Source organism: Anguilla anguilla, chromosome 3 (assembly GCF_013347855.1).
Source record: "Anguilla anguilla isolate fAngAng1 chromosome 3, fAngAng1.pri, whole genome shotgun sequence".
Taxonomy (NCBI): Eukaryota; Metazoa; Chordata; class Actinopteri; order Anguilliformes; family Anguillidae; genus Anguilla; species Anguilla anguilla.
The window spans coordinates 27,213,762-27,224,663 of record NC_049203.1 but is presented as its reverse complement, the minus strand read 5'-3'; the positions used below and the strand labels follow the sequence as shown (position 1 = coordinate 27,224,663).

At 45.6% G+C, this 10,902-nt stretch overlaps 1 protein-coding gene across 3 annotated transcripts in view; it reads left to right on the top strand.

Annotated features, from left to right (window-relative positions):
- wwc3 (WWC family member 3) overlaps positions 1-6,355 on the top strand; it is a 56,405-nt gene extending 50,050 nt beyond the window's left edge. For all 3 annotated transcript variants that reach the window (XM_035411281.1, XM_035411282.1, XM_035411280.1), the window contains 8 exons: positions 226-399; positions 1,224-1,351; positions 1,786-1,933; positions 2,605-2,769; positions 3,720-3,812; positions 4,115-4,345; positions 4,684-4,811; positions 5,532-6,355. In XM_035411281.1, the coding sequence (XP_035267172.1) occupies positions 226-399; positions 1,224-1,351; positions 1,786-1,933; positions 2,605-2,769; positions 3,720-3,812; positions 4,115-4,345; positions 4,684-4,811; positions 5,532-5,598 (1,134 nt within the window). In that variant the 3' untranslated portion in view covers positions 5,599-6,355. The remainder of the gene's footprint in view (positions 1-225; positions 400-1,223; positions 1,352-1,785; positions 1,934-2,604; positions 2,770-3,719; positions 3,813-4,114; positions 4,346-4,683; positions 4,812-5,531) is intronic.
- Positions 6,356-10,902: the final 4,547 nt, after the last annotated feature.

Sequence of the window (10,902 nt, the reverse complement as noted above, 5' to 3'; positions counted from 1 at the left end):
AATGAAAGGATAGGTTATGATTAGCTGGAAAACCTGACAGCAGCAGACATTGACTCTGTGTGTATGTGTGTATGTGTGTGTATGTGTGTGTATGTGTGTGTGTGTGTGTGTGTATCTGTGCGTGTGTGTGTGTATGTGTGTGTATGTGTGTATCTGTGCGTGTGTGTGTGCGTGTGTGTATGTGTGTATCTGTGCGTGTGTGCCTGTGCGTGTGTGTGTGTGTAGGGAGTGGTGCAGGTGGCGCTGGCTGACTGTGAGGGCAGCTCAGAGATGGCGGTGCAGTGGCACAGGCTGCAGATGCTGGGCGGGGCGGAGCTGCAGAGGGCGGAGCCGGGCCGGGTCTCCGAGGGCAACCTGCCCACCCTGCCCGACAGGGCCGGGGAGGACACCAGCACCAGGGTGGGTCCGCTTCTGTGGGGGAGGGGAAGGGGAGGAGTCAGAATGCAGGGCATCACAGGTCAGAGGCGGGGTCCAGAGCTGCAGAGAGGCGGGGCTTAGAGTCATTGCTGCCATTTTACAGGGTCCTAACAGCCTCCTTTATCGTGGTCTCTTGCCTGTAGAAAGCCTTCAGCGCTTCATAATTTTGTGAATGGATAGAGTTAATCTCTCTGATCGCAGATACTGTGCTCCTCGGAGAAATGCCTGAATTTGTGCGTGTGCGTGCGAGCGTGCACACGTGTGTCTGTTTTTAAAATGTGTTTTGACATTCCAGAGAAGCATGTCATTCATTTAATGCATCATTTATTGCATACGTGAAATGAGTGATGTGCTTATCTTGAATCTCTAAATACATTTTGAAAAAAAAAAACACGCTGCCCCAAATCTGGGCATTTCTCCAAAGAGCACAGTATCCATGATCAAAGAGATTAACTCATTTCTAAATGTGTTTCGAGATTCAGGAGAAGCTTATTACCCATTTCATACATGGTAGTGGAAAATGTATGTATTTATTTTGGTCCGGGCTACCTTAGCTGATGGTTAAAGATGAACTGCAGTCTGTCTCGGGGGTTTTCACTGTTGCTCAGGAAGTGCTTCAGCTCCATTAGTCAGAGGTGTTGGCACAGGTCTTAACTGCGTAATTGCACAGCTATGTGCTTCAGGTTGTTTACTGCGAGTCAGCCAGGTGTGTGACTGTGATATCGATGCCCTGTGTCTGTGTGTGTGTCAATGTGCCTGTGTGTGTGTGCATGTGTGTGTCCGTGTACACGTGTGTGTGTGTTTAGGAGGACTCTGTGTCTGCTCTGCTGTCCTGTGCCGCTCCACGGCTGCAGCGGGGCAAGCTGGAGCTGAGCGAGGATGAGCTGCAGGAGCTGGAGCAAAAGGAGGAGCAGGGCGAGGCCGTATCCGAGAGGTACATATGACCTTTCACCCCTGACCCCTCACCCCTGTGATGCAGTCACCCCTGTGTTCACTGCTCATACAGTCCCTTATCGTTGCCCTGTGGTACTGCACAATTAAACCAGTTACTCCTCCTTTAAAAAGTGTACACACACACACACACACACACACACACACACACACACACACACAGGCACGCACTCACACGCTCACACTCTTTCGCAGCAATAAGGAGAGTGGCATGAGTTGTCGTCTAGAGTTTGGCCCGATTTGTGCTGTAAAGGGAGGTTTCCATTGCATTAGAAAGCGTTCTGTGGCATTAGAGAGGGTTCCCTGGCATTAGACATGTTTCCATGGCAGCGGAGGGAGCCCGTGGTATTACAGAGCCTTCTGCTGCAGTACGTTTGATGGTGAGAGGGCGGTGCTGACCGCTGATTTGTCACTCAGGAGCTGGCAGGCGGAGTCTGTGGACAGCGGCTGCAGCAACAGCACGGCCTTCGTCACGCCCTGTCCGGAGGGCCTGTGCGTGGAGGGCATCTGCTCCGCCACCGGGGGGCGCTGCGGACGGCCCGGCAGCAAAACTCCCGCCGTGAAGGTAATGCCAAGCAGTCTCCATGGAAACGACATCGCTGATAAAAGAGCTGCACAGCCTCTTGAAAGACAGTCGGGGGGCCAAATGAGGGATAATAAAATAACATTCGTTCTGAAATAGGACTGGCAATGTGGTGGTGTTTTGCTTTTATGGAGTCTAATTTGGAAACCTGCGGTTAATTTCAGGCCCACTGTGGGTCTAGCTCCTCTCTCTGAATTCATAAGGTAATTGGATAAATCCAGGATTCATTATTTTAAGAGAGATGTAACTTAATGACTTTTTTCCCCTCTCTCAGTAGACACACTTGTATTCCATTGTCCGCATGTTGCAGTGGTGCTCGGTTCGTTTTGATTACTAGACTGACAGAGATGACGGTTAAAAAAGCAGCACGCTTTAGATGAAATGAATCGTTTAACCGGATGAGCTGTGTAAGTGTCTTTGCTGCTGGGGGACTGAACTGCAGGCTAAAAAATTACATGTGAGTTGGAATAATCGAAAATGTAGGAGGCGTGGCCTAACTGAAAATATACTAGCCATCGACGGCGGTCTCTGCTGAAGGCAGAAGTTGTGGGGAATGGCGTGGCGGTGTAGCTGGGTAAAGCGGCAGAAGTTGTGGGGATGGCGTGGCGGTGTGCCTGGGGAAAGCTGGGCCGAATGCACTGTGTCTGGTGCAGGTGGATAAGGAGACCAACACGGAGGGCCCTTTCCCTGAGCCAATCACGGTGCGGCCCAAGGAGAGGGGCGGGCGCTGGGGCCACGCCCCCCCGTTTGTGCGCAGCAGCACCATCGTGCGCTCCCAGACCTTCTCCCCTGGAGCCCGGAGCCAGTACGTCTGCAGGGTGGGTACACACGCCCCCTTGCGCATGCACGCGCGTGTCACGTGCATGCACTTCCCTTCTGCCGCACAGGCACGCATGCACTTCCCTTCTGTCACATAGGCATGCATGCATGCAGACGCATGCACATGCACTTCCCTTGTCTCATACAGACACGCAAGCATGCAGACACATACACTTCCCGTCTCTCACACAGGCACACATGCATGCAGGCGCATGCGCATGCACTTCCCTTCTGCCGCACAGGCACACATGCATGCTGACGCATGCACTTCCCTTCTGTCACATAGGCACGCATGCATGCAGACGCATGCACTTCCCTTCTCTCATACATACACGCATGCATGCAGACACATACACTTCCCGTCTCTCACACAGGCACACATGCATGCAGGCGCATGCACATGCACTTCCCTTCTTTCATACAGACACGCATGCATGCAGACACATAGACTTCCCTTCTGTCACACAGGCATGCATGCATGCAGACGCATGCACATGCACTTCCCTTCTTTCATACAGACACGCATGCATGCAGATGCATGCACATGGACGCATGTGCCGCATGCCCACCCTCCCTCGCTGTCACTCATATGTAAGCACACCTGCACTTGCTTGCAGACAAATATGCATGTACAGATGCACACGCACACACTTATACACAGATGCACACACACACACACACACACACACACATACACACATATGCATGCCTGCACACGCCCATGCTTAACTGCATCGTAGTCTGGATTGTGTACTTCAAGTTTAAGTGTTTGAAGAGTGTGTTATGACTGTGAGTCTTTGAGTAAAGGTAAAGGGAAAGTCCTCATATTTGGCATAATGTCAGCCTTTAAATGTTCCTGTTAAACTCATTTGAATATTGGATTTGGCTCATTGAGGCTGCAGTGATCTGTGTGTGTTCTAATGGAACTGTGCCCAATTATGTCTTCCAGTTGTACCGCAGTGACAGCGATAGCTCAACTTTACCAAAAAAGTCGCCGTTCGTCAGGAATACGCTAGAAAGGAGGACTCTTCGATACAAACAGGTGACATTAACAGCGCATTTTGAGTCTGACCTCAGTGCACAGTGTTTACACACAGGGCATAGTGTACCTATGCATTATATCACGTGAGATAAAGTGTGTGATGATGGGTGTGTGTGTGCGCGCGTGTGTGTGTGTTGTGTGTGTGTGTGTGTGGGGTTTGGGGGTGTGTGTGTGTGTGTGTGTGTGTGTGTGCGTGTGTGTGTGTCTGTATGCGTGCGTGTCTGTGTGTGTGTGCGTGTGTGTGTGTGTGTGTATGGGGTTTGGGTGTGTGTGTGTGTGTGTGTGTCTGTGTGGGAGAGCAGCAGTCGTGCAGGGCCTCTCTTGCGGAGCAGTCCACGCGCACGTCTCTGGATCTGGAGCTGGATCTCCAGGCCTCCAGGACGCGGCAGCGGCAGCTGAACGAGGAGCTGGGCGCCCTGCGGGAGCTCAAGGTGCAGCTGGAGGAGGCGCACGGCCGCGACGCTGCAGAGCTCCCCCTGTGGGCCCTGAGAGACGAGCGCTTCCGCAGCCTGCTGCGAGAGGCAGAGAGACAGGTACACACACACCCTACACACGCGCTCACACACACACCCTACACACGCGCTCACACACACACGCGCTCACACACACACCCTACACACACGCACACACTCACCCATGCACACACACACACACACACACACACACACTCACCAATACACACACACACAGACACACACACACACACCCTACACACGCGTGCACACCCATACTGTACATACACACACACACACACACACACACACACGCACACACACGCACACGCACTGCGCGCTGCATGTGACTGATGGCAGTGAGCAGCGAGCTGGTGTGTTTTGGGTAACGTGCGTTGGGTGGTACTGCTCCTCCTCAGGCCCGGCAGAGCAAGCTGGAGCAGCGGCAGGAGGAGGCGGTGGAGAGGAGGCTGAGGAAGGCATCCAAAGAGATCCAGCAGATGAGGGGGCAGAGCCAGAAGGAGCCACTCCCAGTGCAGACCTTCAGGTGGGTGTGGAGAACCCTTCCCCACCCCTTCCCACCCTTCTCATCGGTTTCTGCCCCGCCCCATCTCACCTAACCCCACCCCTTCCCACCCTTCTCATCTGTTTCTGCCCCGCCCCATCTCACCTAACCCCACCCCTTCCCACCCTACTCATCTGTTTCTGCCCCGCCCCATCTCACCTAACCCCACCCCTTCCCACCCTACTCATCTGTTTCTGCCCCGCCCCATCTCACCTAACCCCACCGCTTCCCGCCCTTCTCATCTGTTTCTGCCCCGCCCCATCTCACCTAACCCCACCCCTTCCCACCCTTCTCATCTGTTTCTGCCCCGCCCCATCTCACCTAACCCCACCCCTTCCCACCCTTCTCATCTGTTTCTGCCCCGCCCCATCTCACCTAACCCCACCCCTTCCCACCCTTCTCATCTGTTTCTGCCCCGCCCCATCTCACCTAACCCCACCCCTTCCCGCCCTTCTCATCGGTTTCTGCCCCGCCCCATCTCACCTAACCCCACCCCTTCCCACCCTTCTCATCTGTTTCTGCCCCGCCCCATCTCACCTAACCCCACCCCTTCCCGCCCTTCTCATCGGTTTCTGCCCCGCCCCATCTCACCTAACCCCACCCCTTCCCGCCCTTCTTCCTTCCTTTCTCTCCCATCCTCAAAATACCAAAGCACTGTTACATTTAATGCCTTCTCTGCCTCCACCCACCCATTTCCCGCAGAGAGAAAATGGCTTTTTTCACAAGGCCAAGATTCAACATACCTGCCCTGCCGGCCGATGACGTGTGAGAGGGCCCGGGCTCTGAGGTCACCTGTTCGCATATGAAGTATTCTGTCTTGTCTTTTTGTGTTCCAACTCCATGAAGTAATTGCTACAAGAACTGTAGTTTCACCTCTTCGTCAGCCAAGAAAACAAAGCTATTGATCGAAGATGGTCGAGACAAAACTGTGTGTGTGTGTGTGTGGATATGCTTATATAGGATATACACATACATGCATAATTCATATTGTGTAACTATTGATAACAATGGCAAGTTTTTTTTGTCCTCATTCAGAAAAAAATGCTATTTTACAAGAGAACAAAATATCTTAGACGTGTACAATATATTTGATGTTTGTATGCTTACAAAAGGCTGGAAGACGGGAACAAAGTCAGTTTAGACAAATTCACTGTACTGTAACTTATTTTATAGTGTGCTTTCCTTGAAGGAAAAAACTTCCCGCTTTAATGCATATTTTTAAGGCTTAAAACAAATAGCACTTCAGTGTTCTGACATACAGTGGAATGGAACATTTGGCTGATTTTGTTCCTGTTACCTGATTCTGAAAAGTTATTTACATCAAAATTTGTCACTTTTTTTAATCCACTTTTATTATGTGTCATTCTTCTTTGTTATTATTATTAATATTAATTATTACTTGTACTTTACAATATAAATATATATGAAAAGGTGTATTCAGAACTTTTATTAAATGTCTGTAATGCGGTAACATCTTCAGTGTTTGTCACTGTTGTGAAGATCACCCATTAAATGGTCAAAGCAGTCATAGTTGTAGTGTGTGGTACTTTGATTTTTGTTGTGGTAAAATGGTAGAGCTGGCTGAAGACCGGTAACATATAGTTTCAATATCCATAATTAGACCAACAGGGATGAGCTTTATGTCATTTCTGGATGAAAAGCTTGTAGAGATGCAGTCTGGTGTAGATACGGTTGACTTTACTGGTGAATGGTTGGTTGACATGGTTTCAGGCTACAAGAACCACTGTACTGAAAGCACAATGGATACACGTGGCCTTAGTTTTGATGTCCATGATGTTTATTTTGGAAATATAAATACTACATAATCCCAACATGAATAATACATTTAAAAAGAAAATAGAAAAGAGGCCCATAAAAAAACATTTTGAAGAAACTTTCTTCCACTTCCCCCCCCTCTTAAAAAAAGAAAATGTCCCTTCACAAAATTAGGAGAATTCTTCCTCACCCAGAAGGTTACACGACTGCATGTCTAAGCCCTTTTAATCTCTAGTCTGGACTACTGACCTACCAGCCAAATTCAAATCGCTTGCCATGGCTTACTAAACTGAATGTACAGCCCCTTCTGATCTTCAGACGATGATTACACCATACACTCCAACTCTTCATTCAGCGTCCTCTCTGCGGCTGGCCGTCCCATCACTTTGTGTAGCTGTTTTCGTCTTTTCCTCCAGTGTTTGTTCATGCGAAACGCTCTGTGAGTTTCTTGTGAATCGCTTTGCTTAACATCAGCTGCTAAATGACTCAGGTGTGAATTATGGGGGAGAGGGCTGAGAGAGAATGAAAGAGATTTTCAGTGTAGCCATGTTGACCTTTAGGCAATGGTGTGCCAGCCAGAACTATGTATCATTTAGAGATGTTTCATGACTCATGTGACGTGCAAGCTAATGTTTGCCAAATATCATATAAATCATTTGCCAGTTTTTTTTTTTTCTTTTTTTGCAGCTTTTCACAAAAAAATTAATTTCTTGAATGCACTTCGCAAACACCGGCCGTTCGGAAATCTTTTCCATTACCCTGCCTCCCATTGTTTCAGTGGCTTTTTTCAGATAGGTTTTGCCATTAAAAAACGCATGCATTTTAAATGAAATTCCATTGTATTTGTTCATTTGTTGCTTATGTGGTGTAATGGGGTTGATCATATTAATTAAAACAAGGATAAGAACTCCGATCACAGAAATTAGTGCAGAATGTTAAGAGAAAAATGTTGGCGAGTCAAAAAAAAAAGAAAAGTCTTAATGTGTGGGCATTGAATCTAAGTTGCCTAAATATTGATTGCTGAAAAACAGCACTTGTAAAATAATATTTTTATGAGGCTAATGAAAACAAGTGATTACATATAACGGGGAAAGAGGAGGGGGCCAAGTATGGAGCCTTGGGAGACGCCCATAGGAAGGTCATGGGTGCAACATGAAATGAAAACTCCTGAAACGTTGTATTATGTTCATTTAGCCGGAGCTCCTGTCCACAGCAACGTAAAATGTAGGAGAAACATAATTGCATTCACTAGTAATGATCTTACCCTAATTTTCAGCAGCTTCTCAGCCATTACTAGCAGCTGTGCACCACAGTGCAGTGTTGTCCGGTGCCACATAGGCTTAATAAAACCTGCATTAATACTGTATATCTGCCCTCCTGTGCAGAAGTCTTGTTCACAGTAAGCCTAACTCTTTGAAGCCCAAGATTAAGCTTATCTAAATGATTTCTGTATAGCTTACCTATGGCCTTTACACCTTACGGCATTCACAATTGATTTGCTGCTGACAAATCACGTAAGAGCGCTGGCATCAGAGTCCAGTTAGGGTTTTGGTGGCCCTAAACAAGAATGTTGTTGTGGCTCCAAAGTGCTCCAAAAAAGTGGAAAGGAATCTTGAATATCAATGACAAATTTATTTAACTTTTGTTCTGTTTTTGAAAATCAGAAAGTCCTAGGTTGCATTGCTATCTGAAGAACATGTGCAGTAGTTTGACGTTATATAACAGAATCTTTCTAGATTTTATTCTAGTCCATATTTTTTTTTATCTAAAAAAGTCACAGGACTGCACAGCACAGACACAGAAATTTGAAAGTGTGAAACTTTCTGTAAGACTGAGAATGGCTTGCCTTGAAAATGTGTAAATTGGTGAAAATTCTCCTTCTTCATGATAGAAATCTTTTCAGTGGCATAATTGTAGCTCATTAATGTCAGCTTTAAGCCCTGAGGACATTTACGTGGAAAGATGGTACATTATATCCCAGCTTAAATGCCAGTACTGGTGTCCTCTAGATTCAGATTTTATGCAGAAAGTAGAGCTTCAGGTGTTCCAGCTTTCATGTCTTTGATGCTTGAAAAACGCATTGGAGCACTTACATTATGAACTTTCTTTAGTTATGATTACTAATAATCATAACATGCCCTTCTTCCTCTCAGCCAAACACAGGTAGCCAATCCCACACACACCTTCCCCTGCAGGGAATAATTATGCTTCACTAACGTGATTACCTTCACAAAGAACTTGGTCTGCTTGTTTTGACAGGGTTTTGATCTTCGGCACTGGATAACATTCAGGTATATCAAATATATCCACAGCTCCTTCTAGGCACTTTGTTCAATAAAGAAAATTTCTAATAAAAAAAAAAGTTCAAATCATTGCTCGGCTATCTGACACTAACTGCCATCATAAATTAAGTGTAATTAAAATGAACTATTTTTAATTTGGGATCTCCCCATCTACAGTAGATATCTCTGCCTTATTAAGGCTTAAAATGCAACGCAGAAAATGAAGAGTAAAAGTGGGGGCGTGGGTAAAGGAATACTCATTTTTACAACTGCCTCTCAATCCCTCAGGTGCTGGAACGATTGCTTGGTGATGTCATGGAAGGTGATGAAAATGAGACCTCATTGAGGGCTTGAAGGCTTCAGGGGTAACTGGAATGCCACCTTAGTACCTACAATTTACTAAGACTAAAGGATAAATATTGAGATAAAAACTACATTTCCTGAGTTGTAGGCTGACAATAACTCCCAGATGAATTAATCAAAACAAGATACATAAAATTAATATGGGAGTTATTTTGGCAGCCTACGCTTCAGAAATGTTTACCTCAAGTTGTTTTTATGTTGATATTCATCCTTTAGCCTGATTGTGTTTATTGGCCCAGTTTTCATATTTTGTTGATAGTCCCAAACAAACTGTGTGTACACAATTTGGGAAAATATCCGGTGCGTGGGTATCCACTTGCATTTTAAACTGTTTGTGCTGTCTTGTAAGGCTATTTCCTAAATGTAGGAATATTCCTTTACATATGCTGTGACTATGCACATGTGACTTGCTCTTTATATAATTTTGTAGTTACAGTTTAATTGTACAGGTATTATGACCACATGAAATGGGATCAAATAGATATGCTATACAGTGCAGACAGTTACAGAATGCATAAATTTACAGAAAGCAAGACTACTCAATTATTTATTCAGCCTAATTTGTTGGAATAAAGAGAACAATTCTTTTTTATTCTTTTTTTTTAATTGAAATTTATTTGCAATTATTTACAGGAGGATAAATATTTCACAATTAGTCCAATTATGAATAGTTAATGACAGTTCACCAAAGCCAAAAATCTCAAATTTTAACAAAAAAAACAAAAAAAAAGCAATGTGTTCATGAAAATGGTGAGTGGCACTATACTGAGGGTATGTACAGTACATATAAATACTGCACACACACACGCACGCACACACACGCGCACACACATGCCTGTTTTCTCTGGGAACTGCCGATCTGTCTCAGCTTCCCATTTTCATGGACATTACAGTAAACAGATTTTTTTTCCAAGTTTCATTTTCTAGTCATCCTTTCCACATAGCACATTTGAGGAAGGAAACCACAGAACAAACTGTAACTACTGAGACAAACAGCAGTGATTCATCATAAATCCATTTTATTTTACACAACATGTTGTGCATTTCAGATTGGAAAAAAAACTGAAATGCTGAAAATGCCATAATATTCAGAAATAAACTAAAACTCAATCAACAACAAAAAAAAAAAGCCAGTCAGGCAGCCATGGTGACTGAATGCTGTTTTGCAACAGAACACCGAGGAAAGGTCAGAGCATAGCAGGACTTTTCCTTTCTACCATTATTGTACTGTATGTACAGACCTACCCTACCATTGTTATGCTCTTAGACCCATAATCAAGGATAAAGTAAAAGGGAAAGGGATAAAGTAAAAGGGAAAGGGAAAAAGTCCACACAAGATATTACTGAGGTTTGTCAGTCAAATCATATGAAGTTGAGGAATAGGCATAGTCATGGTAGACAGTCTAAAAATCCAAGTAGGAGGTACACATCTGTGGCTTCACAAAGGCCATACATTGTTATGTGATATAACATGATTTAATACCCCCACAACGAATATCAACTGCCTTTCCAGCAGGTTTTGGCAGTCCGATGTTCATCGGTAAAACACACTTCACAGTCAACACTATTAATCATATTACATAATGGAATGCAGCACAGACAGCGCGCAGATTAAAGTCTGAAATCTGCAGATCACGTGAAGTCCTGTCCTG